The sequence below is a fragment of the Manis pentadactyla genome, chromosome 19, assembly GCF_030020395.1.
Source record: "Manis pentadactyla isolate mManPen7 chromosome 19, mManPen7.hap1, whole genome shotgun sequence".
Classification (NCBI taxonomy): domain Eukaryota; kingdom Metazoa; phylum Chordata; class Mammalia; order Pholidota; family Manidae; genus Manis; species Manis pentadactyla.
Window position 1 is genome coordinate 11,629,660 of NC_080037.1, and position 26,644 is coordinate 11,656,303.

Genomic DNA, 26,644 nt, shown 5'->3' on the forward strand with positions numbered 1-26,644 from the left:
TTAAGGGGGAGGAATGATGTCTCCCTGCCAGTTAGAGACTCTGAAAATAGCACAGTAATTTGATCTGGGGATATGGGGGAATTGTCAAGGGTCACAAATGACCTCCCCTGTTCACTGTGTTCAAACTCCTAATACCAGTAATCAAAAGGTAAAACTCAACCTGTGGAATTTGACCAGCATCCAGCACAGTCCGGGTGAAAGTAAGGGGGAAAGTGAAGAGCAACTAGGACCCTCTAGGTGAAAGCCACCACTCTAGAACTGCCAAAGTACCCTTCTCTATTTCCATTTCTCCGCTCCCCTCTCCCTGCTCTTTAAAAACACCCATAGAGCTGCCCAGAGTGAGTGGAAAATTTCAGGGTCAGGGAGAGCCTCTCCCCTCCCCCACTTTCCATTGTCTAAAATCAGCTTCAGCTGTTCCCAAATTTTTCTTTGCTGGTGATGTCAGTCCATCAAAGTGTCTCACCCTGTATTCCCCCAGGAGAACAATGATGGGGTGGAGGGAGCTGGAAAGACCATATTAGGAACAAGAGGTGGAGCCATGAGCAGAGATAAAGCCTCAAGTCTGGGGAACTCCTGGTCACTCAGCCAGCAGCCCTTCCTTTCTTGCCCTAGTCTCTAGTTTTCCAGTGTTCATAGGTGAGCTTACCAGCAACCACTGCTAAAGATGGAGGCCATCAAGAAAAAGATGCAGATGCTGAAGTTGGACAAGGAGAATGCTCTGGATCGTGCAGAGCAAGCTGAAGCTGAGCAAAAGCAGGCAGAAGAAAGAAGTAAGCAGGTAGGCACTAGCATTGGCGTCTCCCACCTGCTGGTGAGGAACACTGTGAGATGGCAGAGAGTTTTCATGGGAAAGGCAGTGACTACTGGTGCCAGCTTGTTCTTTGGGTGGGAGGTCCTCCTCTTCTTCCCCAGCCTCACAGGGCAGAGCACATCTAGGGCATCTGCCTCAGACAGACTGTGTGTGTGACCTTGGAGAAAGTCTGTGGCCCCCTCTGAGCCACGGTGGATTTGAGTGGGAGTGGATCACATTTTGGAAGAATACCTGGTTTCTAGAGGAAAAGAAGAAAGCATGGCATGCAACACCTCTTTTCCCTTAAATAGAATCATAGGCATCTACACCCTTAAGGTATCTACCATCTCAGGATCTTAGATGAAAACCCAATTTGGATTGGCCATGTTAAGGTCAGAGATAACAGGGTCACAGGCCAAGGCCATAGCATAGCTCCTGAGGCAGTTGGCTTGAAGTGACTGGGAAATAGCATGTCTCTCTGGGGATGATAACATGGAGGCTGGGCTCAGGAGTCTATCAGGGCTCAACAGCCAAAGTATGAGCCTGCACCATTGTGTATGTATGTTTTGTGTGTGACTCTTGGGGTTTCTATAGCTGGAAGATGAGCTGGCAGCCATGCAGAAGAAGCTGAAAGGGACAGAAGATGAGCTGGACAAGTATTCTGAAGCATTGAAGGATGCCCAGGAGAAGCTGGAGCTGGCAGAAAAGAAGGCAGCTGATGTGAGTATTAGATAGATGGGAGGTAGGTTTCATCTACATATATAGACCTTCACGATAATATGACTAAATTCCAAAAACATATGGACTTGTAAGTGCATAGAACATAGACATAGTTACCCATGTACATTTTTGCATACAACCACATGCTAGCATACCCTTGTAATGGCTAAGGTCTTTGTTAAAGACATGTAGAAGTCCCATTTTTGTCTCACCCCCCCAACCCAGGAAAGTAATTTTCTTTCCCAAGACCTGGACAAAGGGAGGGGACTCCAAGTCCAGGATGCTATCACTTATCCCACCTCCTCCCCCTTGCCACATTCTTAGCTTTTGTGTCCAAGTCTTGGCATGTAGATATGTATATTAATAGGGAAACTCTCATCTTTCAATTGCCCAGCAAAGCTAGCTCCAATTTCACAATGGGACTGGAGGTCACACTGACCCTGGCCCTGTATGGATTTATTTATCTTGGCCAATGCGGGCATCTGCCCTTTTGCCACGGACACACCATAGGAAGCATTGCTCATAGTGCAGCAGAGAAGATTTTAGAAAGATAGACTGTACTAGAAATAAGAAGGTAATTGTTTTACCACCAGACCTTACTCTGTGATCTCCACAAATTACTCAGCTTCTCTAGGTCAGAATTTTCCAACTTGAAAATGAAAGAAGTTCCCTTTTGTACTTCATGTTATCCCATAATCACCTACTTTCCTTCATCTTCAACCTTGAAGTTTACCACAAAGATAAATGAGAGACTATATAGGAAAGATTTTTGGAAGAAAAGTAACATAGGAATCTTAACACCAGCAAAAGAATGTGCCAGTATTAATGGAAATACAGTCAATTCTCAGCACTGAGTTAAAAGGAAAATAGGAGCATCTGGTTTTTAAAATCATATTTGGTTTTTCAAAATAGCTAGAGAGACAGAGTGGATTGTTCACAAATGTTTTCAGACCCTCACATTTGACCTCTTTGCTGTTAGGCTTCCGATCTCCTCTTTGCTTTTCCATAACTTTCAGTAGCCTGGGGAATTGCTAAGGGCTGTTGAATAGGAAAAAATATATATGTGTGTGTGTGTGCGTGTGTGTGTATCATGCCCAAGGTCAGGCAGGGACACAAAGCAAATCAACATTACATATATTCATAGTAGTATATATATTCATAGCAGGCCACTGCAAACCATTAATTCTCTCTTCTTGGAAAAGTGCAAAAAACACAGGTAACCCCCAGGGCTTTGGGCAAGTGCTTGATAGCCTGCTGGAGCTGCCTAACCTAGGTTCCAGGTATAGATGAGTAGATAGCTCTGGTTCCAATGGGCATGCGGATAGAAGTTTTCAAAAATTGGCACAATGTCAGGTTAATAGCAGCTTTGCGAGATGTCGGGTAACAACCCTCTGGGAAAGTCCTTAGGCTGAAACAGCTGATATGTGGACCTGAGGAGGTGTTTCCAGGAGCAAACAAAAAGAACAAACAAATATAACCTATAATCTTGGGAGGGAGAGTGACACAGGAACTGTAGGCAAATATATCAAGATCATTGGGAAGATAAAGGAATTTCCTGGGGATGGCTTCTGTCTGTCCTAAGCTGTTATACAAACACACACATCATCACCACCACCATCATCATCATCATCATCATCCCCCACCTAGACAGAGTCTACTCAGTATATTATAAGAATCCACCAAAAACCATTTAAATACGTAATGTGTGGGTAAAAAAAAAAAACTAATTCATATCCTCTCCCCTTGTCAACTTCCCGAATCAGTCAGTAAGTACCCTCAGAGACACATAGAACAAGAAAGAGAAGAGGAAGGTTGTGAGCAGAAGGCAAAAAAATCTGTTGGGCCAGGTTAAGATGGAAGCAGGACAAAAGGTTTCTTTTCTCAAAGCTGGAGTCAGCAAACTACCACCTATGGGGTAAATCCTTCACAGACTTGTTTTGTACAAAGTTTTATTGGAACATTGTCATGCAGGTTCACTTAAATATTGTCTCCGGGCCTCTCTACAACAGAGTAGCTGCTACACCCACAAAGGCAGAAATATTTACCATGTGGCCTTTTACAGAAAAAGTTTGGGAGTGAGTTTATGGGAAAGTGAGATGTTTACAGGAACTGGGAAAAGTGCTGATTAAGGAGGAGGCAGCAAGGGTTAAAGTAGAGAGCAAGGGTCAGAGCCATCAGTAACATTATATATGCGTCTTTAGGGGGAATGTGCTTTTCCAATGTGAAAGAAGGTCATAGCTCAGCTTCTGACCTTGAGATCAATAAACAAATAAACAGAGCAAATTACCTTGATGTAGATACAAGGGGAAGAGATGGAGGAGGGAGTCAACAACTGCATGTTTACACAGGGAATTCTGGTTATCTGAGAAGACTTTCTGGAAAGCATAGGATTTGCTAGGACTGCTTGAACAGGAAAGGGCAAAGGGGTGACAAGTTCAGTCCAAACTGCATCTTTTTTTTTTAAATCTCTGAGTTTGTCTAAGATCCTTTTTTCCCCCTTTTCTTATTGTGACAATACATAATATAAAATTCGCCATTTTAAGTGTACAGTTAGTGGCAGTACAAACATTCACGTGACCGTGTCTAAGGATTCTTTCAGTCCAAGATGAAATCAGAAGCTGATTAAAACAAGAAGAGTAAGGCAAGGGGGAAGGAGAGTGCCATGGTTAGGACAGCATCCACATCCTTTTTTTAAAGAGAGGAGTTGGGAGGGATGGGACAGGATGGATACATACACCTGTTGATATTTTGTTGTATTGTTGATCACCAGGAAAGCAATAGCATTGGGCCCCTTGCTGCCCATCCATCATACTTTTAAAGGTTATCAGGAGTCAATCCACCTGTTCCCTTGGATCAAGAGAAGATTATCTGTTCAAATTTACTAGCCTGAGGAACGCAGTGGTACTCTCAACGTCTAAGATCAGGTCTTCCTCGCCTTCACTAGGGCAAAAGGAGGTGCAATAGTGCCCCCTGCTGATCAGCACCCAGATGACACTGTCTCATTTCTGCTTCCAAAGTCCTGATCAGACTTTCAAAGAGAGCTGTAAAGATTCTTAGGTCATCAGGGTTGAGATTCCTGAGGCTCAGAACTCTACTCTTCCTTGGCAATTCCTGGGGAGGGGGGGAGGAATCAGTGTACAGGTTACTCCACCAAGCAAATCTACTTGTCTGAGTTGTTTCCTCTGAATAGTCTCACTGCTGAGTATATCTAGAAGGAGATAGGGAAGAGCCTTTGGAGGAAGTGTCCTCAAAACCAGCATTGAGGGCAGCACCTGTCTGACCTACCGATCCTTTCAGGGGGTAGGATTCCAAATTCTAAATCCTGTTCCACACCCAAATTCTCTAGGGGAAAGAAGAGCTGCACCAGAGGAGAGGTTTATTATGATTACTTACTGGAAAGGTGGGAGGAATACAAGAAGTAAAAAGAGAGATAATATAAATTTCAAATCTCTTTACTATTGTGTTTCTAAAACTCCTGCATGACAGTGTCTGTAGGGGCAGTTTCTAACTCATAAATAGCTCCTTGGGGTGCCTGGAAGCAGAAGTGGCAGTGAAATTGGTGAAAGTTATTAACACAGAATGGAGGTTCCACAGTTTTTCCAGGCACTCATACTGTAGCACAAAGGATCTGGTAACGCTGATCCATAACAGAGGATTCCTTCCTTATAAAGTGGGGACATGATACTTTTCTCATCTACAGAAGGAATTGTAAGCAATGATGAATTACCAAGTCCTAGGTCATTTAAGGTTTGGAGGGGCTGGTTGGTTTGCAAATTGCTTGTGAATACTGACTCTCAAAAGTAACGAGGGAAGATTAGTATTTTAAATGGAACACCTAAGTTCAAAACTGATACCAAATAGAATGAGAACTTTGCCAACCTGCCCTTCTCTCCCATCCCTGTAATTCCCTTCGTTGTTTTTCAGGAGATGGGCAACAACCTACCTTAGAGGACTTTGAAAGGAGGCTGCAGAGTGGGGCTCTTTTGAAGATGAGACCCAGAGAGTCTAGGCTTTTCTTAGCATCTGGTTTGGGAAACAGTGTCGGGTGGGTGGAAGTGGAACCTTGTAGGAAGTGTCTTGTAGAGAGGATACAGTGTACCCTCGCGGGTTAGGTGGTGGAGGGTCAGCAGTGGGGGTGTGAGGGGTCAACTGCGGCAGCCTAAGGGCAGCACAGTATTTGTAGGCCAACCATTGCGGGCAACTTGCCCGGCTCCAGGTTAGACACTGACGCACCTTCCGGTTACCATGGTAACCCTCCCTCTGCTCAACCCCGGCCCTCTTTACAGGCTGGTAAAGGCTGGAGCGACTGGGAAGCCGCTCCCCACTCAGCCCGAAGTGCACCTCTCTCCAGTGGATTGCCTTCCCGCCGGCCGGGTAGTGGGAGGGCGCGGCGGGAATGACGTCACATCCTGGCGGGTGGGCGAGTTCCGGTATTTCAGGGCGGAGCAGGCGGAAGTAGGGTGAGAAGTGGCTGTAACGCCGAGAGGAGGAGGCAGGAACCCGAGCGCGAGCAGGAGTTGGGTGGGCACAATGGCCGGGATCACCACCATCGAGGCGGTGAAGCGCAAGATCCAGGTTTTGCAGCAGCAGGCCGATGATGCAGAGGAGCGGGCCGAGCGCCTCCAGCGGGAAGTGGAGGGAGAAAGGCGGGCCCGGGAACAGGTACCGAGAGGGCGAGGCGCGTGAGGAAGGGGCAGGCGCGGGAGCAGCCGGGACTCCAAGTGGGTCCCTTTTTTTGCGACGGAGCACGGTCCTCAGCCGGCAGAGTCGGAGATGAAGTTGGAGCCCGGAGGATGGGTGGGGCTTAGCTTCTGTTGGACGTCGAGCGATCGAGGGGAACTGGGTGCTCGGGCGTGCAGGCTTGACCTTTGAAGGAATTGAGTCTCTTGTGGCCTGGGGAGTGGTTTTCCTCCTCTTTTTTCCCCAGCTCATTCATTCAATCCCTCGGAGCTGGGCGCGGCCGGGGGAGGGGCTCGGGAGCCTCTCCTTCCCCCATTTCCCTGAGAAGCGGGGCCGCGAGGGGGGTGGGACTTTGCTCTCCTTTGAGGTTTCCGGCCCAGGGGGGTAAGAATAGGTGGGTGCCTCTCTGGTCTGGAAGGGGCATTGCCGAACTTACCGTGCAAGGGTGGGGACTTGGGGGAGTGGGAACCGCCGGAAAGCCCCCGGCCTGGCTTGGTGGCAGCTTTTCCGCCCCTCCCTCCTCCTGCTCAGGAAATGAGGCAGCAGTCGGCCGAGAGGAAGCGCGGAGCCCTCCCTGGAGGAGGCTGAGGCCACAGCACCGCCTTTCATCCTCCGACCTGGGGCCCATTTCTCTTAGGGGGGAGCCTTTGCCACAGCTAAACACACTCTCAATCGACGTGAAGCGAGAAAAGAAGAGAATGTACTTCTTCACTCTCTCTGTTAGTGCAAATGTAGGAGCCAACAAAACTTGCCTGGCTCTACCCATGGTGACCTGGAAGGCAGGAACTTGCCAGAATCAAGTCTTTATTGCTGAAGTGTGATCAGTGCAAGCTGAACCAGTTAAGTACATTTCCAAAAGAGCTGATAATGGTGTATGTGGCGGAGAATCGGATGGAGTGCCGATTTGTGTCGTTTCTGGTTGATGGAGACAAAGTAATGAGTTCTGAGAGATGTCTAGTGATGTTACTCTGATACTTTCCCAGTTATCTACTAGTGTCTTTGTTTTTTTAGTTCAGTAAATATGTATTTGTTCAACTCAGAACATAACATGTTGATGGAATGAATGGCGAGTCTTGAAACTGCTTTTTTGTTCAGAAGAGATACTAGTTGTAGTAAACTGTAAGGTTTTCCAAGGTCCAGGGTGCAGTCTGATGGGTGGAGCTGATCCCCTTCGTTGAGGTTTGGTTTTGGAGAATCTTGAGGCCTAGAGGAAAGTAACAGTTGCTGGAATTTGAAGGTCTAATGAAAGAACGCTTGTGGTTTTTTTGGAATTTTTGTTCTTTTCCTGTTTTTTTTTTTTTTTTTTTTCGTTCTTTCTTTTTGGCTGCTTCTCTGCAAGTGGCTGAGACTTAATTTAGGGGGAAAGGGAGGGGTTAGCTGCCCCTCACGTTAACATTTAAAGGTTGTCAGAATACTCATTTCTTTTTATAATAGGTGTGGAAATACTGGGAGGTTGTCCTTGGTCATCTTTTCTCTCGGGATTTTCCTCTCTGTTATGCCCGTAACTTTTAATTATCAGTGCAAGTGTGATGGACTGGCTGGGTGACTATGACTAGTGATATTTTTTCCTCTCCTTTGTTCTGGAGCCTAGATCCCCTTAAAGGGGAAGACATAAGATGGCTGAGGGAACTAGCCATGTATGGAGCGGCAGAGTCTTAGTCTCAACGTTTAGGAATAGCTCTAGGGTGGATGATACCCTTTTTCCCCGACAGACCCCCCCAGGATTTGGCAGTTTTCCTTGAGGGAAAATTTGTCTCATTTTTTTACTCCACCCTGCTTTGGGGCTCCTATGACTCCAGACAGCAGGGCGAGTGCCTTTCAGGTGTTTCTTAAGCTACTCCCTCACTCAGAGGCTGCCAAATTTGCTCACAGAGTTGAGGTCTAGCAAGGAAGTCCCCAAATGGGGAAGTAGGGTGATAGTTAAATACTGATGAAACCAATATCTTCCACTCCCCAGCTGGAGAGAGACTGATCTTTCTCTGCTGTGGTGAACTTTGAACCCCTCAAGTGGAGGAAGGAGGGGTGTTTCTTGGGCTACCTGTTACCCTCTTAGGGCATTCTGGAATGTGGGTTTTACAGGCTCCTCCTGCCTCTGGAGCTGGGAGCTCAGTGCTCCCTGATGGTATTGCATGCTGTCAGTGGGATTGGCACTTAATTATTTTTCTGGTTGCTTTGTGTGAACATCCAGCCCTTTGTTGGGAAGCTGGATGAGATCAAAGCTGAGACTAGGAGTTGTTCTGGTGTCCATCCTTTTCTGCTTTTGTCCTTGGAGACCTCCCTTTTATAATGTAGCACCTTGACAAATCCACTCTCAATTTTGAATCTCCTTTGCACTTTTTGTTGTTGGGTGTTGGTTGTGGTGGTCGTAAAAATCCACATAATGTAAATTTTACCATTTTAACCATTTTTTAAGTGTACAGCTATCTGTTTTTTAGTGCCTCTGCTAACCTCCCCTGGTATTTCCCCCTCTCTTTTTTCAGGTCCAAAAAATTTAGGATTAATTGAAAGAGTAAGTGGGTTTTGAACAGGTTTGATTCTGGCCTTATTCCCAAATTCCTGATCTCTGGAGGGGGTTAGAATGTTTGACTGTTGTGTGACTCCTGTTTGTGGGGTCTGGGGGACTGAGCAACAGGCTGTTATCACCTTTCTTGGTTTAGATTTGCTCCTCTGCTAATTACATTTCTCTTCCCTTCATGCTAGAGCACACACTCTAAGAGGAGAGGCAAATAGCCCTTTGCTCTGAGTGCCTCCGTTTAGACTCCACCTTTGTTTACCCTGGGGCAGATAGCTCTGCTCCCTTCCTTCCAACTTGCCTCCTCCCCCTGGTGAAATTTAAAGTCCCCGAGGACATAGTAGCTCCCTGGTTAGAAACATTCGTGAGCACTGTGAACTGGAGCAGTCCTTTACTCTCAGGGCTCAAGCCTAACTTTTCCATTACTTGTTTTCTTTGAATTTCATCTGTGGCTTTTGTCCAAAAAGAGACACCCCAGAGTAGCAGAATGCCAGATTTAGGCTCATCCCCTCCATGGGGATCCTTGGGCCTGATCATCTGCCTTCAAGCGCCAGTGTCCTGTTAGTTTCTTGCTTTGAGGGGCATTGGCTTACTTGGAGACGCGCTTCCGGCCTGGAGGATGGTAGCATTTAAACCAAACTTTTCAGAGCTGAAACTCTGGTTGGCCATCTTCTAAAGTGACCAAAATGCTTCTGTGTTCCCACCTCCTCCCTTGGGATCTTTGCTTCCTGGACAGTGGAGAATCCTATTACCTGAAAGAAGAACTGGAAAGTGTATCCTTCAAGCCTGGCAAAGATGGGCAGGCTGAAAGATCAAAGCCACATCTGGAAGTGCTAAACCTAGGATGATTAGAATAGCATAAAGTTTATTGTTTCCCAAGGGTGTGATTCCCGTTTGGGTTTGCAGAAGTTAGTCCCACACAATGTCTTGGTATAACTTCATTGACCTGTAAGGGACGGGCATTGTGCATGGGTTCCCTCTTGAAGGAAAAGTCAGGTGTCTTCCCTTATTGTTTTAAACATAGTAACATCTTGATTCTGCAAGCCTTTGTTTAATTGGAAAGAGAACTGATTCTCTTTGGGAGAAGGAAAAAGAGAACAGGGACTACCCTCCTCCCAGCTCCAAGGGGGTCTCTGAAGCTTTTGCTGGACCTCCTATCAAGGGTTCTGCTTTTGATACAGGCTTGTTCAGTGTGCACATGCTCTTGCAAGGCCACCAAGATGTGTTTTCTCCTCCGCCCTTTGCAGCCTTTGGAAGAATTCTATTGTAAATGCTGGTTTGTGGGAGAAACTGCCCGAGCCAGCTTGTTGTCATGGAAACTGTACACCCCCGCCCCCATAGCCTGTTATCTTCTATTCCATTTTGGTAACTACTGGTGAGCTGTTTGAGGACTTAGATTTTATGAGTTTCTTCCAAATCTGGTTCCATTCTTTGCTTTTTAAATTCTAGGCATCTGAAAAAGGGGAGGGAGTAAATCATTGTACGGGCAGGATTTCATAGTTCTTGCCTGATAGCCTGACCTGTTCTTGTAATCTTGACCTGTCGGTCCTTTTGAGCTTGTGAAGTACAATGTGTGTTGTTCTAGGGAACATTTGTTTTCCTGGAAGAGACAGCACCAGAGAAGACTTGCCTTTGTGATATTTTGAATAATATCATTACAGACACAGATGGTTTCTTAGTAATTTCAGTTTATGTAGACTTCCCAGTTTTCTGTTCCTGTGGGTTCGTGTGGTATTATAGCCCTAGCCCCCTAGTCCTTTGAACCTCCCATGTTTGTATTTGGAAATTTTTATGCCAAATAACTTGATTCTTAACAAGAGTCTTTTGGGCTACATTCCTCCCCATAGGGGCTGTGGCCCAGATCATTTCTATAGCTTCCCCTGCTCCTGACTATCAGGAGGAAATCAGGGTAATAGAATTCAAGCACAGTCTGGGCTGTAGAAGGGAGATCGCGTTAACCAAGCACTTGGATAAGCATCTGAACTGGGTCCCTTGCAGAGCAGATTAAATTCTTGTACAGTTGTGACTGTCAGTGTTCTTTCCACCAGTAAAGGTGTGAGGAGGGGAAAACAGACATAGGAGGGAGGCCTTTCTGCCCTTAGAATCCATCCACATGTAGGCTGTCTTCTCTCCTTACACCATTGCCAAGGAGGAGACATGGGATTACTTGGACTCCATCTAGCCTGTGCTTTATTCATTGTGCGGTAGAAGCCAGGGAGAGGATTTCATTAGCTGTGCTGGTGGGTGATGCTAAGGAGATGACTAGAGGAGTGGGAGTCACAGTTCAGAAATGTGGTGGAATGGTGGTAGGCATGGAGGAACGTTATCTTCTGCTCCCAGTGTTTTTTTGGAAAGTCCTCAATGCGGATAATTTTAGCCAGAAGAAGCTCCTTGTCAATTTTTTGAAGGTGGGGGGATGGGCATCAAGTTGCCCCCTTCCCCCCCAATTTTAGAAGAAAATTGCTGAAGAGTGAACCACACCTCTAGGCCAGAGCTCAGGCAAAAGGAACCCTTCACTGGCTTCCTTTTCTGACCCTTGTTTTTTCAGGAATTTGAACTGAATCCAGAAGAGGGTGGTACTAACTGACATTGGTCTGGGCAAGGAACTGAGTTTTAAAACACTCTTCCTGTGGAACGTATGGGAATTCATTGATGGGAAAAGGAGGGGAAAAAAGAAAAATAATAGATATGGGTGTGTGTGTGTGTGTGTGTGTATACACACAAACATATAAATACATACACATATATATATGTATAAAGTGTATATATACAATCATGTATATAAACTATCATAGACTATAAATACATATACAAATATGCATATAACTAAATAGTCATATATGTATATAATTGTGTTACGTATCTAACCTATGGTTATATGGATATGATGTCATACCCGCTAGCTCTTACATACCTGAGCTTCTCCCCTGCTAGTCTGACTTCCTTCATGGTGGTCAACCCCAGTCTTACTGCCGTAGTCCTGCTTCTTTTCACCATGCCTCTGCTTCCCTTTTCCATTCTTTCATTCAAACGCAGGCTGAGGCTGAGGTGGCCTCCTTGAACCGTAGGATCCAGCTGGTTGAAGAGGAGCTGGACCGCGCTCAGGAGCGCCTGGCCACTGCCCTGCAAAAGCTGGAGGAAGCTGAGAAAGCTGCTGATGAGAGCGAGAGGTGTGTGAGGGGCCTGGTGAAGTGTGGATTTCAGAAGTTCACAATGGCTCTGATGAAGGTTTCCTTATAGACCTGTTTTTAAAATAGTACCTGTCTTACGGATCTGCTTTCCTCCTGTTCCGTGTATTCTCTCTACTGGCAGTAAAGGTTACCTGGACCTTGTGACCCATTTGTAACCAGTGTTTCTCTATAAATTGATCTACTGATCCTTAAATGAGGTCGCCAGGATGGCTTCCACTTAGTGAATCAACTCACTTGTTTCTTTGTGAGATTAGTTCCCCTAAAGCAGTGGTTCTCAAAGTGAGGTCTTAGCGCAGAAGCACCTAGCAACCTGGTAGAAATTGAGATTCTCAGCTCCTACCCAGATTTATGAATCAGAAACACTGGACGTGGAGTCCATCAATCAGTGTTTTATTAAGTTCTCTCAACCCTGGCTGCACTGTCAGAATCATGGGGGCAAGGAGTGGGGAGCATTGGGGAGTTAAAAAATACAGAATGCCTGGATCCCACCCTGTTCAACTGGGATCCATTGTGAGAGGGGACTGGCATTGCTGTTGTTAAAATTCCTAGTTTTAATGTGTTCCTGGGGTTGAAAGCCACAGTCCTTGAAAGAATCACAGCTCATCTTTGTTGAAAATAGCCAGTTGGCTCCTTGCCATGTGAGCTAAACTGGAACAAAGGTGTGTGACAATTTTCATGGGATCAAACTAAGGCTTCTCAGAATTAAAGTGCCCTATTGGGAATATATTAAAGTGCAGCTGGGAAAATGAGTAAGACAGCTATGAGTATACTATGACAGAATAGCGTCCAGGTTTTAGCAAGTTGTAGATCATTGTAGTATATGGTTTCTTTGGGGACTGGGGAAGTGGGAATGATACTTTGTATGTACATTTTATGTATATGTAACATTTCTAGAAGGATTGCGAAGTAAGAGATTACCTCTGATGAGCAAGCAGAACTAGAAGTGTGGAGACTTTTTGTTTTATGTTCTTAGACTATACTCTTAAATATTTACTTACGTAGTAAGTGTTTTTTTGTGTTTTTTTTTTTTTTTTTTTTTTTAACAAGGTAAAGTTTTAAATAACCAAAGGTAGAGAGGATGCTTTGGGAATTCTTTTTGAATTGCAAGCGGAGAGGAATGGGCTCTAAAAGTTACAATTCTCGGTCCCTCGGAGTCGCGCTGATGACAGATTGCTCAGGGTGTCAATGCTGCATTGGTCTTCATTGTTTCTGGCAGAGGTATGAAGGTTATTGAAAACCGAGCCTTAAAAGATGAAGAAAAGATGGAACTCCAGGAAATCCAACTCAAAGAAGCTAAGCACATTGCAGAAGAGGCAGATAGAAAGTATGAAGAGGTACGGCGCCTTTGGTTTAGCCCTCTCCCTTCAGTGATATTGGGCTCCTGAAAAGAACCACGAGAGGAAAACGGCTCCTTCTTTGCTTCTCTGAGCTGTTCCTGGATCTTCTCCCATAGGTGGCTCGGAAGTTGGTGATCATTGAAGGGGACTTGGAACGCACAGAGGAACGAGCTGAGCTGGCAGAGTCGTGAGTATCTTGCTCCCCAAATCTTGCCATACCATTCTGTCTCTTCCCCTTTGGCTTGGGCATTACTGTGAACAAACTAGCATTCCTCCCACCTTGTTAAACAGGGCCTAGAGAGTGGGCGTTCTTTTAAGTGGGGTTCTTTAGGCCGTAAGGAATAGCTTTGGGCTTTTCTTACTCTCTTGTGTAGTGACAGATAACAAAAAGGGCTTCCTTATTTCTTGTAGGGAGGATTTGCAGATTAAGGGGAAATACAGGCTAATCCACGGTGAAGCCCTAACCAGAGGGCCCTACTGGGTTCTTTCACCTGGGGTCTGTTTCTCCTTGAGCCATTGAAGTGGCCGTACTGACTTCAGATCTGTCCCTGCTGGGGACAAGATTGGCCAAGCTGCTGGGGAACTTGATAGCAAGGGTGGACGTGACCTGCTCTCCTATTGGCACCTCCTGGGCCTTGTATAACAAAGTGAGTGCTGATGCATATATACCTGTGCTTCCCTTGCATTCCTCTTTCCCAGACATGACATATCATGACCATGGTGGTGCTTTCTTCCCATTTTTTTGAATTTTGTTTTTTTCCGTTTTGCTGCTTGTTTTCTTGCTGTGTCCCTTTTTGACCTTTCTCCCTCCCCACAACCTGGCTTGTGCGATCCCCGTGATTATCACTAACAGCCGTTGCCGAGAGATGGATGAGCAAATCAGACTGATGGACCAGAATCTGAAGTGTCTGAGTGCTGCTGAAGAGAAGGTACTAACCCTTAAACCCACAGAGGGGTTACATGTGTGGTTTGCTTTGGTTTGGTTTGGTTTTTGTTTTGCAGCTGCCTCCCCTCCACTCGTTGATTTGTTGAGTGCTTTCTCATCTCTTCATGGAATGCTCCATTCTTTCCACTTGGCATCTTTCATCTCTTCTTCCCTAGTTGCTTCACTGCCTCTCCACAGGGTCTCTACTTCCATTGGTGATGTGGGGGCTAGTTGGGTTGGTCATCTGTTCACACCTTCAGCCCAGGTAGCAGTTAAGACTTGATTCTGGTAGTGATTTCTCTCAACTGTTTACCTTATTAGTACCCAAACATTCTGAGTCCTGGCCCAGGAGGGTCCAGTTTCTGACATGTTCTATGGTAGAGGGAGGAGGGTTGCTGCTTGCTCAGGTCACCCGGGAACTTCTCTTTTCCCCAGGATGCCTTCCAGCTCTCTCTACATATAGGTTCAATTCATGTCTGTGTGTCTCTCTCCCTTTTTTTTTATTCTCTTCTTCTCCTTTCCTCTCCTGCGGTGTTTAAAATATTCACAGTAAGTGTTCTGAGCTGGAGGAGGAGCTGAAGAATGTCACCAACAACCTCAAGTCTCTTGAGGCTCAGGCGGAGAAGGTAGGGGCTGGTTTGTGAAAGTGACAGGCTTTGGGGCCTGGGCCCAGCCCTGCCCTTGAAGAAACAGTGGAAAAACCCATTCCCTATATAATCCAGTGAGAAGCATCTTTGCCTACCCACCTACCCTCTGGGCAAATTGTGGACTTACTGCTAATTCCTGTGTACTCTGATTGCTTTAGTTAAGACAACTTATGGTCTCGGGTACCTGGGCTCGTTTTCTCCTCATGCTCGTAGTGCTTTCCAGAACATCAGTAATCATGGGTCCTAAAAACTTTTCCAGCAAACAGATGGAGGCAACAAATAGATAGGAGATTTGAGACCGAATAAGCAATCAAGACAGATCACCTATCTTTACCATCATGTGGAACTATTTTAGCCATGTGGCCCTTGGGGGGGTGGTCACTACACCTAATCATTAAGTAGAAGGAAGGAAAAATACTCCCTGGGTTTATCTGAGCAAGATTGATGCTTAGGTCCACTTTAAAAATAAAGGTCCTGGAGAATTCTAATCTGAGGGTACCGTGGCTCTAAGGACATTGATTTGGGGATTTAAGGATCTATTGTCCAGATATGGGCATTGCTTTTTCTCATGGACCATTCAGCACATTAAATCCAAGGTGCTATTCAGTGTAAGAGTAAATGTAGGGGGTGGAGGGATGTTGTCTGTGTAATTTCTGTTCTGAAACTTATATTCTACTTCTCTTACAGTACTCTCAAAAAGAAGACAAATATGAGGAAGAGATAAAGATTCTTACTGATAAACTCAAGGAGGTGAGCTGATGGTAGGGAAGGACCCAAAACATTCAGAGGTATATAAGGCATTACAGTGGCTAGCTGGCTTTTGGTTCTGAAAGGTGTGGAGGGAAAAGGTGGAGAAAGTGGAGAATCCTTCTGTTTGTCTTGTTCATCTCTGATTGGGTCTGGTTTCATGTGTGCCCTAGGCAGAGACCCGCGCTGAGTTTGCTGAGAGATCGGTAGCCAAGCTGGAAAAGACAATTGATGATTTGGAAGGTATGGAGCCTGCAAGTGGGATTAAAATAACGAAATACAGTGGAAGACCTTGCCCATTGGCCGTTAACCTCTTTCCCTATACACTGTAGGGAGTTAATAGTGACTTGGCACTCATCCTGTGCCTTGTCCCATGCCACAGCTAGGTGAAATGGGTCAAACCCTAGAACTGGATTTTTACATTTACTCTTTTCCTTAAATAAGACTACCTAATAATCTGGAATTTGCATCCTTCCCTTGGAGGAGACTGGTAAAGACTACATTTATCTCCAATTTGGTAGTCTTAAATCTTGGTCCCCAGGTTGAAGTGGTAACCATACTTGGAGAGGCAGGAGCGTATGTCACCCCGTCCTGCTCACTAGTTCAGTTGTGGGGGCACCCCTCCAAGAGGCACAGCTGTGGAGTAGCCGTGTCTCAGACCTCATCAATTCCAGGGGCTCACTAAGTACTGCCTGTCCTCACAATTTGGCAACTGTGTCCACCCCGACAAGGCAAAGTACTTTGCTCTGAGAGCTCTTTGAGGTGCGCTCCATTGAGACGCTGTGGGTAACAGGTAGTTCTTTCTTTGGGAGAGTTTGGGGAAGCAGCCTGTAGAGCAGAGAGCCAAGAGTACTGGTCCCTCTTGGTAGGTAGAGAAGTGTCTGAATATTACCGTGTACTTTCTCCCTTTTTATTTTTTTAAATTAAGCATTATCACTGCTAGGAATTGGGTTAAAAGGGGTGGGAGCGGTATCTTCTTGAGCGCCTTCTGTAATAGGAATTTCTAGTCATGACTACACCCAGGTTCTCAGTTCAACCCTTGCTGTAGTCAGTTATAGAGGTGTCAAGAAGTCGAGAGGTTCTGGGGGACAGTGGAACTGAAAATGACCCGTCATGGCTGCCAGTCTTGGTGTTTCCTAACTGTGGTAATAGACCCACGGTCATATTTTCCTTAATTGCTAATGGTTCCCTCTCTTCATCTGCTTCTGATACCTTTCACTCTATCCCCTCGTTCCTCCCCGTGGTTCCTGTGCCTGTCCAGATGAGCTCTATGCCCAGAAACTGAAGTACAAGGCCATTAGCGAGGAGCTGGACCACGCCCTCAATGACATGACCTCTATGTAACTATCTGACGGCAGAGTGGGCCTGGGACTTGGCTTGTGGGTAGCTGGGGTACAGGCCATGCATAGTGTGCTTTGGTTTTGTCCTCTGGAAACTAGAGTCTCTCTGCCCTTATCTTAAAAACATTGGTGCTAGTTACTTGTTGGCAAAAGCTGGGGAGGCATTTGATCTTGGATCAGTGGTAAGTGCCAATCTGCATATAATTTTTGTACTTTTTATTCGTAGTCCCTTCATAAATAAACCATCATGATTTTTCTGTTTCAAAGTTAGCTTTCCCAGAAGGGACGCTGCTGAAGGTAGGGTCAAGTCATTGTACGACTAGTGACTTGGGCCCTAACTCTGCATAACAAAAGGCCTGGGTGTGTTTGATATGTGCCCTGTGCTAAAATTCAGGGGAAACACCCGTGATTGGAAATACAAATTCAAGAATCAAGCTGAGCCCCAGAGCAAGCCAAGTAGTAAAAAGCACCAAAAAAAATTTGTTGGAAACTTTTCATCTGTTTGCTGTGGATCCCTGATCCCTGATCCTTGGCGCTAATCTGCTTCTTTGTATCTTTCCTACTAACACAGAAAAGAAGCCAAGTGACCCACGCTGTAGTGTGTGGCTCTTACCATTCCTACCGCCACCTGTTCCTTTTTCTCCTCTTCCTTTCTCCCCAACTGTTGTTTAGGTTGATGCTAGTCCTTCTCACCTAGAATCTCCTTACTTTTTCATACAGATAACTATCACCGTTTCTGCTCTATTCTGGATCTGCCCCCTTTCCTCTGGGAGCCCAACGCCCCACTCTCGCTCTGGATTCCATTTGGGTCGGCCTGGCTGGTCTCCAAGGCATTAGGATGTGTGTGGGGGGTGCACAAAGCAACTATGTATTCTCCACCCCTCCCACCCCAAATTAAAATGTTAAGCTGCTGGAAGCATCATGCCACCCTGCCTTCAAGTCATTGACAAAGCTGCTGCTGTCCCTAAGAAGGAGCCTTGGGGGTGTGATGTGGGGAGCAGCGAGTGTAGGCTCTCCCTCCTCTGACTTACATAATCAAAGCCACTTTTGTGTGTGTCTATTTTTTCTTGACATTTCAATGCAAGTGTGGTAGATGACTAGAGGCTCCTTAGAGAGGAGCCTCTAGTCTTACACTCAAGTTGAATGAGATCATCTAAGTCCTTTACTTTCAAGTTCGTAAGTCATTCCACTTGCAGTTTTTCTATCCTCTCTTAAGTTTCCTCTCCTTTGTTGGAGTGAGGTTGAGGGACCATTGACATGACTCCCAATACATATTCTCTGCCTTTTACCAGTGGTTCAGACGGTAATGCTCAGAACACCAGTGGACTCATATATTGCCATTATAATTGACTTAGTATGTCATCCCAAGTCATAGAAGGATACATGATGGATAGAATTTTCAAGTTTTATGTTTTTTTCTTTAAACCTTTCTTACATATTTGAGGCTTACTACCATTTGCCTGCTTGTATGTGCTAGTAGGATACAAGACAAGTAATAAAATGATTATTACTAGAAAAACTAATACCCACAAGGTGGGAATGATTTATTACATACATAAGTATCATAACTTTGTGCTAGTAAAACTGTTCCTGGTTTATATTATAGAATTACATATCAACATTCTGGAATCTCCTATTCCAATTTATACAGTAGAGATGGTTCAATCCAGATAGTGTAGCTGTCAGTTGGGGTTGTCTTGTTTAAGCACCTTGGTGTTACTCACTTAGTCCTTCAGTTTCTCAGCAGAGTATGTGTTTAGAACTTGCTTTTCTTTTACACAGATATAGCCAGGCAGAGAAGTTTTCTCTAATCTAAAACTAGGTTTCATCAAGATCAGTTTTCTTTCTGTCTTGCCACCCAGCCTTTTGAGATTAGGCTGCAGATTTATGTATTCAGCTGACACATACTGGTATAGTCTAGGCAGAAGAAATTCAGGTGGGAACAGAAATCCTCAAAGGTGAAGGCACTATTCCTAGTCTCAGGTTGCTCAGAATCTAGGAGGAGAGAGAACATACATATAAAGCCAAAGATGGTGTGTTGTAAGTGCCACAAATAGTGACGTGGGAGTTCAGAGAGGGGAAGAGGATTGATTCTTCTTTAGGGAGTCAGGGATGATTAAAAAGGAATCACAGGAGGAGGCATGTAATGGGTACTTAATAAACATGTTAAAATTTGGGTTCCAAAAAATTGGATTTTTGACAAGCAAAAATTGGTTGAGGGATAGTGGGTATTGAGCATTTGAGTCAGAGAGAAGCAGAAGGGTTAAAGGCACCAACAGAGATGGGAAGGACAGAGTAGCTGTAAAGGTAGATACAGATAGAGTAGGGGTCAGGTGTGCCAAAATCAGGCTGCGAGTTTTCATTTTCATTTTGTAGATAGGGGATGGGAATGCTGTTGGAGATTTTGAACAGGGGTATGTTCTGGTCTAAGTACTGCTAAGTTAAGAATTTATTGTAAAGGGGGCAGATTATCACAGTGATCCATCCATAAGATGAGGATTCCCAGATTTCAGTCATCTGCAAACCATGTGGTGGCTTTGCCATATTCACATGCTGCCTGCGTTGTGTCTTCAGATTTACTCTTATATTCAAATTTATTATATTCTTACTCTATATAATTCTAATTTGGAATCAAAGGTTTCATGTGTGCTAGTGTTTTCTAATGCACATTAAAATGCTATAGCTAAGAAGGTTTTTTAAAGCTCATAAATGTATACTGCTGGAAATCTCACAAGCCCCTGACAGTGCCTGTGCCACACTTCGGGAAACACCAGATTCAGGTACTGTAGTATTCCCAGAGATAATAGTCTTGAGCTAGAGTAATGGAGAGGTGGCACCGAAGATGGGTATTTTGAAGGGTTTGACCACTAAATGTGAAGAGGAAAAGTCAAGCGTGACTGGTTTTGAGCCTAGGAAAATGGTGGTTTTAAAGGTATAGGGAGGTCACATGGTCCTGCGTTGGGGAGGCAGGAGAAAGTACAGAAGAATGTAAGTCTGAAAAAATGCCAGATACCCAGGTGAAAACAAACTGGAGTTTTAAGGGGAGAGGTTCAGAGATCTGGGAATCTATAAGGGTGATAGGCAATTTAGGCCATGGAAGTAAAAGGGCCAGAAGAATGATTCAGTGGGGGGAAAATAAAAGTGTAGCATAGAGCAATGCTGTTAACTAGAGCAATATATAATACAGTAGCTACTAGCCACCCATGGCTGATGAATACTCAGAATGTGGCTGTGTGACTGAGGAGCTAAAATTCTAATGTTACCTACTTTCAGTTCACCTGAATTTGTTTAGCCACATGTAGCTAGTGGCTACTGCATTGGATCATATAATTCTAGATGTTTTGGGGCAGGAGTTGACTTTGGTACAGAGAAAGTCTTGGTAAGGAAAAGAGTAATACTGGAGAGAGATGAGAAAAGTGGTGTTACATTTCTGGTAGTTCCTGTCTCGTGAGTATGACTGGTGTGAGCAAGGGTAGAGACCAGCAAGCCAGGGTGGCAGAGTGAAATTTGAAATACAGTGTCATGCTAAATTCACCTTCACTTAGTGCTCTATACCCTTGCAGAAGCCATCCTATATTACCTGAGCCTGGACTAGCCATGAGAATGAGGTCCAGCCTCATTGATAATCTCAGAGCAAAGTGACCTCTTCACTTTTTGCCCTTTTCTTAATTTCTGAGAAAGAACCACAGGCTAGTGTGTGAGAGCTCGTTCTTCCCTTCCTCGTTACCGTTGTTGGGATGAGGAACAAAACATGCCTAGTCCCCAAGGTACCTGATGGTCCATGGAACTGGCTTCTTAGGTTGAGTAGCCTTACCTCATTAGTCCCACCAAATCTCTTCTTTTCACTTGCTATTGTTTGACTACTTTCCAGCCTAACTTTGGGGGGAAGTTTTAAAAAAGCAAAATCTAGTGATGCTTCCCAAGAACAACAAAAAAAGCAAAATCTGTTTATTTTATATCATTCCTTGGACTTTGGAGCCTTAAAGTGATAGAGTCCCCTTTACTCTATGCATCCCCTCTTCCCTTTTCCTGTTGGAGGATGGAATTGACCAATCAGACCAGTCAGGGAGCCAAGGACTTTTAAACGCGGGTGGTCCTGAATATTTAATCACTAGAGATAAGAGTTAGAAACCTTCTAAGTTCAAGGTGAGAAAACAATGACACATATTTTTCTGCCTTCATGTGATTCTTAGGGAACTATGTATTCTGGGATTTAATCAGGCAATAAAATGCTCCCACTTGTCTGTCTCTCTTGTTTCTTCCCTAAGTAAAACAAAACCCTCATTGACCAGGCTGTTTTGAGGGATAAGATACTGATAACACCCTTCTTTCCCAAGATAGGAGTCACAGTAATTTGGATAGATATATTACAGAAGAGTCAGACTGCTCATGGACTCTATATGTAATATAACACCACAGAAAATTTAAGAAATGACAGTTAAACACAAATTTGAACCCCTGCTATTTGCCAGGGATGCCCCAGTGAATAAGACAAGTCCAGTCCCAGGGCTCATGGAACGCTATATTGGTATAGTGTTTCTCATTGGTGAACTTTTACCATTTAAACCAGGATAACATAGGACATACAGAGCAATCCTACTTTCTGCTGTCTCCTGCCTGATAAATACAGGCATGCCTCGTTTGATTGTGCTGCACTTTATTGCACTTTGCCGATACTATGCTTTTCTACAGATTGAAGGTTTGTGGCAACCCTGTGCTAACCAAGTCTGTTGGCACCATTTTTCCAAGAGCATTTGCCCACTTCTTGTCTGTGTGTCACATTTTGGTAAGCCTTGCAATATTTCAAACCTTTTCATTATTATATTTGTTATGGTGATTACTTATATGTAATCACCTGAAAAGCTTATATGCTTGGATGATGGTTAGCATTTTTAGCTATAAAGTATTTTTAAATTAAGGTATGTAGGTTTTTTTTAGATTTCAGTATACTACAGTATAGTGCAAACATAATTATGCACTGGGAAATCAAAAAGTTCCGTTTGGGTCATTTTATAGCAATATTTGCTTTATTGTAGTGGTCTGGAACAACCTGTAGTATTTCCAAGGTGTGCCTGCATCTGTAGGGCCTTCTAGTTATTGTGACCATTAAAACCTGCCCCCACACATTTCCAGATTTCCCTCTTCAAGTAGAGGAAGGGCACTGTCACTCATGAGAACCACTGGTTTAATGGGAAGTGCAGTTTTAAAAGTTTGCTTTAATTATGCCCCTTCATACAACTATTATTTTTGGTTAATCCCTCCCAGGATCTTGATGTATTCTCTGTTTTGATAGTGTACATAAAGTGGCAAGTATTACTGGAATCATACTGGCTCCCAGCCTGCAGGTGGAACTAGGGAGAATGTCAGTCCAGAAGGCAAGGTGCCTGAGCAAAACCAGTAGTCAGCCCATAGATGCTATTGATTTTAGGCAGAAAAGTATTTTTCGTCTAGGTCCTGAGGCCACTTTGAAACAGGCTATAAAACACAGGAAGTTGTTGGTGAACTTGAGAAGCTTCTACTTGCAGTAGACTAGGAGGAAGGTCCCCAAATACCCATTACTCTATGCTGGTCAGGTGGATTTGGATTCATGTACCCACTCTTTAAGGTGTCTCCAAGTAGGAAATCCAGATAAAGCCAGGGCATTTGAGCACTTAACTTGTGTCAGGGATCCTTTTGGTTTTAAGAAATAGCTTAATAGTAGTTTAAATAACTAAGAGATTAATTTTTCCCACATAATAAAAAGTCTGTATTTGAGCAACTGTGGCCTGATAGAGCTGAAGTTTCTGTGAATCCCCTGGCTCTTTCCCTTAGGGTTGAAATCACAACTCTAGTCATCACTTACATGTGCAAGGAATGAAAGAAAGCTGAAGTTTTCTCAGTAGGCCCCCAGCAAACTACCCCTACCTTTCATTGGCCATAACTGGGTCACATGATGGCCTTAGCTGCAAGGGAAGCTGAAGAACAGCCGAGGATAGTCTTGATTGGCCTCTACCAGTATTTTCACCTTCCCTGGGACTAGACACTGTTGACCTTGATGAGTTTGGGGTTCTTTTAGAAAAGGAGAAGTTGGATTTTGACTGGTTAAACCACTGTGATGGGTTTATCAGCCAACACCTACAAAAGGAAGCATTAGAAAGTGTAGGATTGGGTGGATGTAGGTGTATTTATCCCAGTCTACCATTCATAATGCTGTAACGAATGATTTTGCAGAAAAATTGTTCAGCAGTTCACTTAGGTTCCTTTCAAACCCTGACTGTTGTAATTCTCATAAGCCAATTGTTTTCTTCCCTTTGCCTTGTTTCACTTGTCTCAGTTTCTCAACCCAGGGAATACTGTGCAGGAGATCTTTTTCCCCCACGAAATGTTGTCCTTCCAACTTGTCAGTCTGAATTTTAAAACTTTATTCCTCTGTTGGTCTTTCCACCAACAGACTGACTCTTACTGCCCTCTGTCTGAATCCTCCTTGCATCCGTCCTGCCTTACAGATGCATGTTACATATACCAGCTAGTTGAAAGTCTCAAATTTTACTTCTGGTACTCTACTAACCTTCCCTTTTTCTTTCTCCTCCTCTTTTTCCTCTCTTGTTTTTTTCTCTCCTCTTCATTGCTGCTGCAGAGCGTCTCTACAGCCAACTTGAGCGAAACCGCCTGCTTTCTAATGAGCTGAAGCTAACGCTGCATGATCTGTGTGACTGATGGGCAGGGCTCGCTGATGATGCCCATTAAGCTGAGCTTACTGTTCACACCACTGATCTGGACCCCAGCCAAAAGCTGATTGTCTTTTTAAAAAGTTCTCTTTTTCCCTGAGCAAATCCCTCTTTAATTCGGGCAGGTAGAATATTGTTGACTTCCTAACAGCACTACCAAGTGGGAACAGTTCATGCTGCATTTCTGTCCCTTTTCAAGGAAATATGGGTGTTAAGGGGAGGTGCCTGAGAGATGAAGTGAGAAAGCCTGGGAGTTTTCTGTTTTCCACCCTTGTTTCCTGCTCTTCCACTTATGCACTGACTGTGGGACATGTTCCCTTGAATGGATGTTTTCTAATAATAAAAAGACTGACTTGACAAGATACTGTAACTGCTTCATCTGCAGGCCCAGGGATGGGCCTTCTGACTGGGTGGAGAAAAGGGAAGGGGCAGAAGAGGGTGTGGGATAATAGGCCTGTTGTTGCCGGCACCATCTCCAAGTTGGAGATTTGAGTTATTTCCCCACCTCCCTAGAGCAGTCAGAGTGGTTTGCTTGTTGGGCAGATTAGATTCTCCTTGGCATTCAGCCACTGGTTTGCTTCATTTTCCTGATTTTATGTTTAATTGTAAGTAACTGTTAAAGGCTAGTTCTGAACAACTGCTCTGCAAAAATCTCAAGGGTTTGCTTGCATGTTTTCATTTGGTAGTATTCTTCTTGGCTTTGTTTTCTTTAGAGATTCTTTGGCTAGCGATGGGAGTTCTTCTCTTTCGCACCAATTATTTCTTTCCTTACTACTTTTTAAGGAAAGCCGATAGGGCATGAGGATCCTCCTGTACGCTTTTCAAATTGAGATTCTGATGTTTCTCCTGGTAGAAATGTGCCCATCCTTGTTTCCAGGGTCAGAGCCTAGTGAGTAATTTCAAGTAGGTAACATCCTGTGGGCACAGCCTAAAAGAGTGGATGGCTGATGTTTAAGGCCACCTCCTTCAGTGACGGAAGGCTGAAAGCCTTGATTGGGTGTGGAAGGGAGAGGAAATGACTGATAAGGTCCCCAAACTCCGTCCCCGAGCAGGACAGCAACCCCTGCAACTTCAGTAAGCAAGCTAGAAGCCCTGCAAAACCAAGTGATGCAATAGCTCATTTCTGTGGCTAAGAAGGCAGCTGCTTTTTTAGTCTGAGCTTCCCTGCAACAAGAGCAATTCTCAGAGTGAGTAGATCTTGAAGTTCACATCCAGTTTGTTGTAACATTTTTCCTTTACCCCTACTAGATAAACTGAAATGCACCAAAGAGGAGCACCTCTGTACACAAAGGATGCTGGACCAGACTCTGCTTGACCTGAATGAGATGTAGAACACCCCAGTCCTGCCCTGCCCTGCCGTTGCTCCTCCCTCTGACCCCGACTCCACCTTGAGGCCAGCCTGCCCGAAGCTGACCTTTAAACTGAGGGCTGATCTTTAACTGGAAGGCTGCTTTCTCCCTTTGCCACCTCTCCTACTCTGACCTGTGTCTTTTTCGCCAAACCGTCTCTGCCTCTCCCCAGAGAGTCCAGTTGGGCTAGAGGCAGAGCACCTTTGGGAACAACATTTAAGGGAATGTGAGCACAATGCAAAATGTCTTTAAAAGCATGTCGTGATGTACACGTTTTATAATTACCTTTGTTTTTGTTGATACAGCTACCATTTGTAAAACATTCCAAATAATTTCACAGTTCTGAAACAGCAGTCTCATCCTTTCTCATCTTTGGAAGGTAACTTTTCAATTCAATGCGTATTGCCCTCTCCATAGAAGAGGGAAAGGAGTATGGGCCTGCCTTGCTGAGAGCCAAACAGAGCCCAGAGGAAGACTCCATTTGAGGGAATCTCATTGCTCTCTATAAAGTATCAGCCAAACGAGAAAGGTGATTCTAGGGGGAATTAGCCAAAAAAAAAAAAAAAAAAAGAAGTGCTGTTCAAGTTTTCAGCTTTAAGGTATCTTTGGACAACTTTTTTTTTTTCTAAAAATGTGACCAAATAAATTAAGACGGTGAAACCTCTGAGACCAAATCCTTGTCCTGTTTCTCTACTTGCTTTCCAACTACTCACAGAGTGGATCACATACCCCTTACGTTGAGGTGACCACCTTTTTGCCCTCCTGCCTCTTTGAAAATTGTGTTTTTGCCACTGATTTAGCCATATGAAACTCATCTCATCTCCCTTTTCTAGGTTTGAAGCTGCTGTCTCTAAAAGTGCCATCTCGTGCTTCATATCAGTGCTGGAAAAGTCTTGAATAGCTTATGTACAAAACTGTTTTTAAGTTTTATATTATTTTGAAACATTGCATTTCTTTGGGGTTGGGGCACACTGGCCACCCCACCTGGCAGAGAGAGCTCTCTACAGTCCATGGGCTGGCAGTGTGCCGATCTTTTAAAGTTTCTTTCCCTGCCCAACCGCCCCCCCTCGGGTGAGGTTTCTGTGAGGTCTGTTAGGTGTGCATCCTGCAGCTTATTGGCTTAAAATGTACTCTCCTTTGGTGTGGTCTCTTCAGGGGCCAATTGGGAGAAAGAGAAACCAATAAATAGCGCAACTGTTTTGATACTGAAAATTGACAAGTGTCTTTTTGAAATAAAGAACCCAGTCCCTCCAACCCTCAGACCTCCTTGACTTTTATTTACTAATCCAAATGGGCTTTCTCCACAGGACCTATGAAATTTGGGCTAAAAATCAGATCTTTGTGGGTGGCAGCAACAAGATTGAATGTAGAGTTCATGCTTTGGAAGCAGACCAAAACTGGGTTAAAACCCTACTCTGAGACTACTCTTAGTTATGTGTCCTGATACAAGTCATTTAGTTTCATCATCTGTAAAATAAGGATCATATGTATTAGGGTAAATGGGAACATTAACAATAATATTTATGTGCCAGGCCTTTTATAGGTACTTAAGTAAACTGTCCTGAGACAGACTGAGCTGATATTTGCTGGGTATTTGGCAAAAACAAGTTAATTTAACAAGAAGTGCTGAGTCTCAAGACTGTTTGCTTAAAGACAGGTTGTGTGGGTGGGTGGCTTTCAAAGCTGTCTTTGAGACGCC

The 26,644-nt window shown here is 44.4% G+C and overlaps 1 protein-coding gene and 1 long non-coding RNA gene across 11 annotated transcripts; one reads left to right on the top strand and one right to left on the bottom strand.

Annotated features, from left to right (window-relative positions):
* The first annotated feature begins 570 nt into the window (after window positions 1-570).
* Window positions 571-26,199, top strand: TPM3 (tropomyosin 3). 10 transcript variants are annotated; one of them, XM_036922270.2, is made up of 10 exons: window positions 571-778; window positions 1,385-1,510; window positions 11,739-11,872; window positions 13,110-13,227; window positions 13,347-13,417; window positions 14,706-14,781; window positions 15,490-15,552; window positions 15,723-15,792; window positions 16,811-16,889; window positions 24,845-26,199. In XM_036922270.2, exons 1-10 carry the CDS (start codon window positions 665-667, stop codon window positions 24,846-24,848), a joined length of 855 nt encoding a protein of 284 aa, XP_036778165.1. In that variant the 5' UTR covers window positions 571-664; the 3' UTR covers window positions 24,849-26,199. The 10 variants fall into 10 exon arrangements, with proteins under 10 accessions (XP_036778165.1, XP_036778159.1, XP_036778161.1 ...); XM_036922264.2 differs by lacking the exons at window positions 14,706-14,781; window positions 24,845-26,199 and adding exons at window positions 14,084-14,159; window positions 17,610-17,811; XM_036922266.2 differs by lacking the exon at window positions 24,845-26,199 and adding an exon at window positions 17,610-17,811.
* On the bottom strand, window positions 3,369-11,732 carry LOC118930627 (uncharacterized). Its single transcript, XR_005032132.2, has 3 exons — window positions 6,177-11,732; window positions 5,454-5,533; window positions 3,369-4,621 (listed from the first exon to the last, which is right to left on the bottom strand). It is a non-coding gene; the product is annotated as an uncharacterized LOC118930627 (long non-coding RNA).
* Window positions 26,200-26,644: the final 445 nt, after the last annotated feature.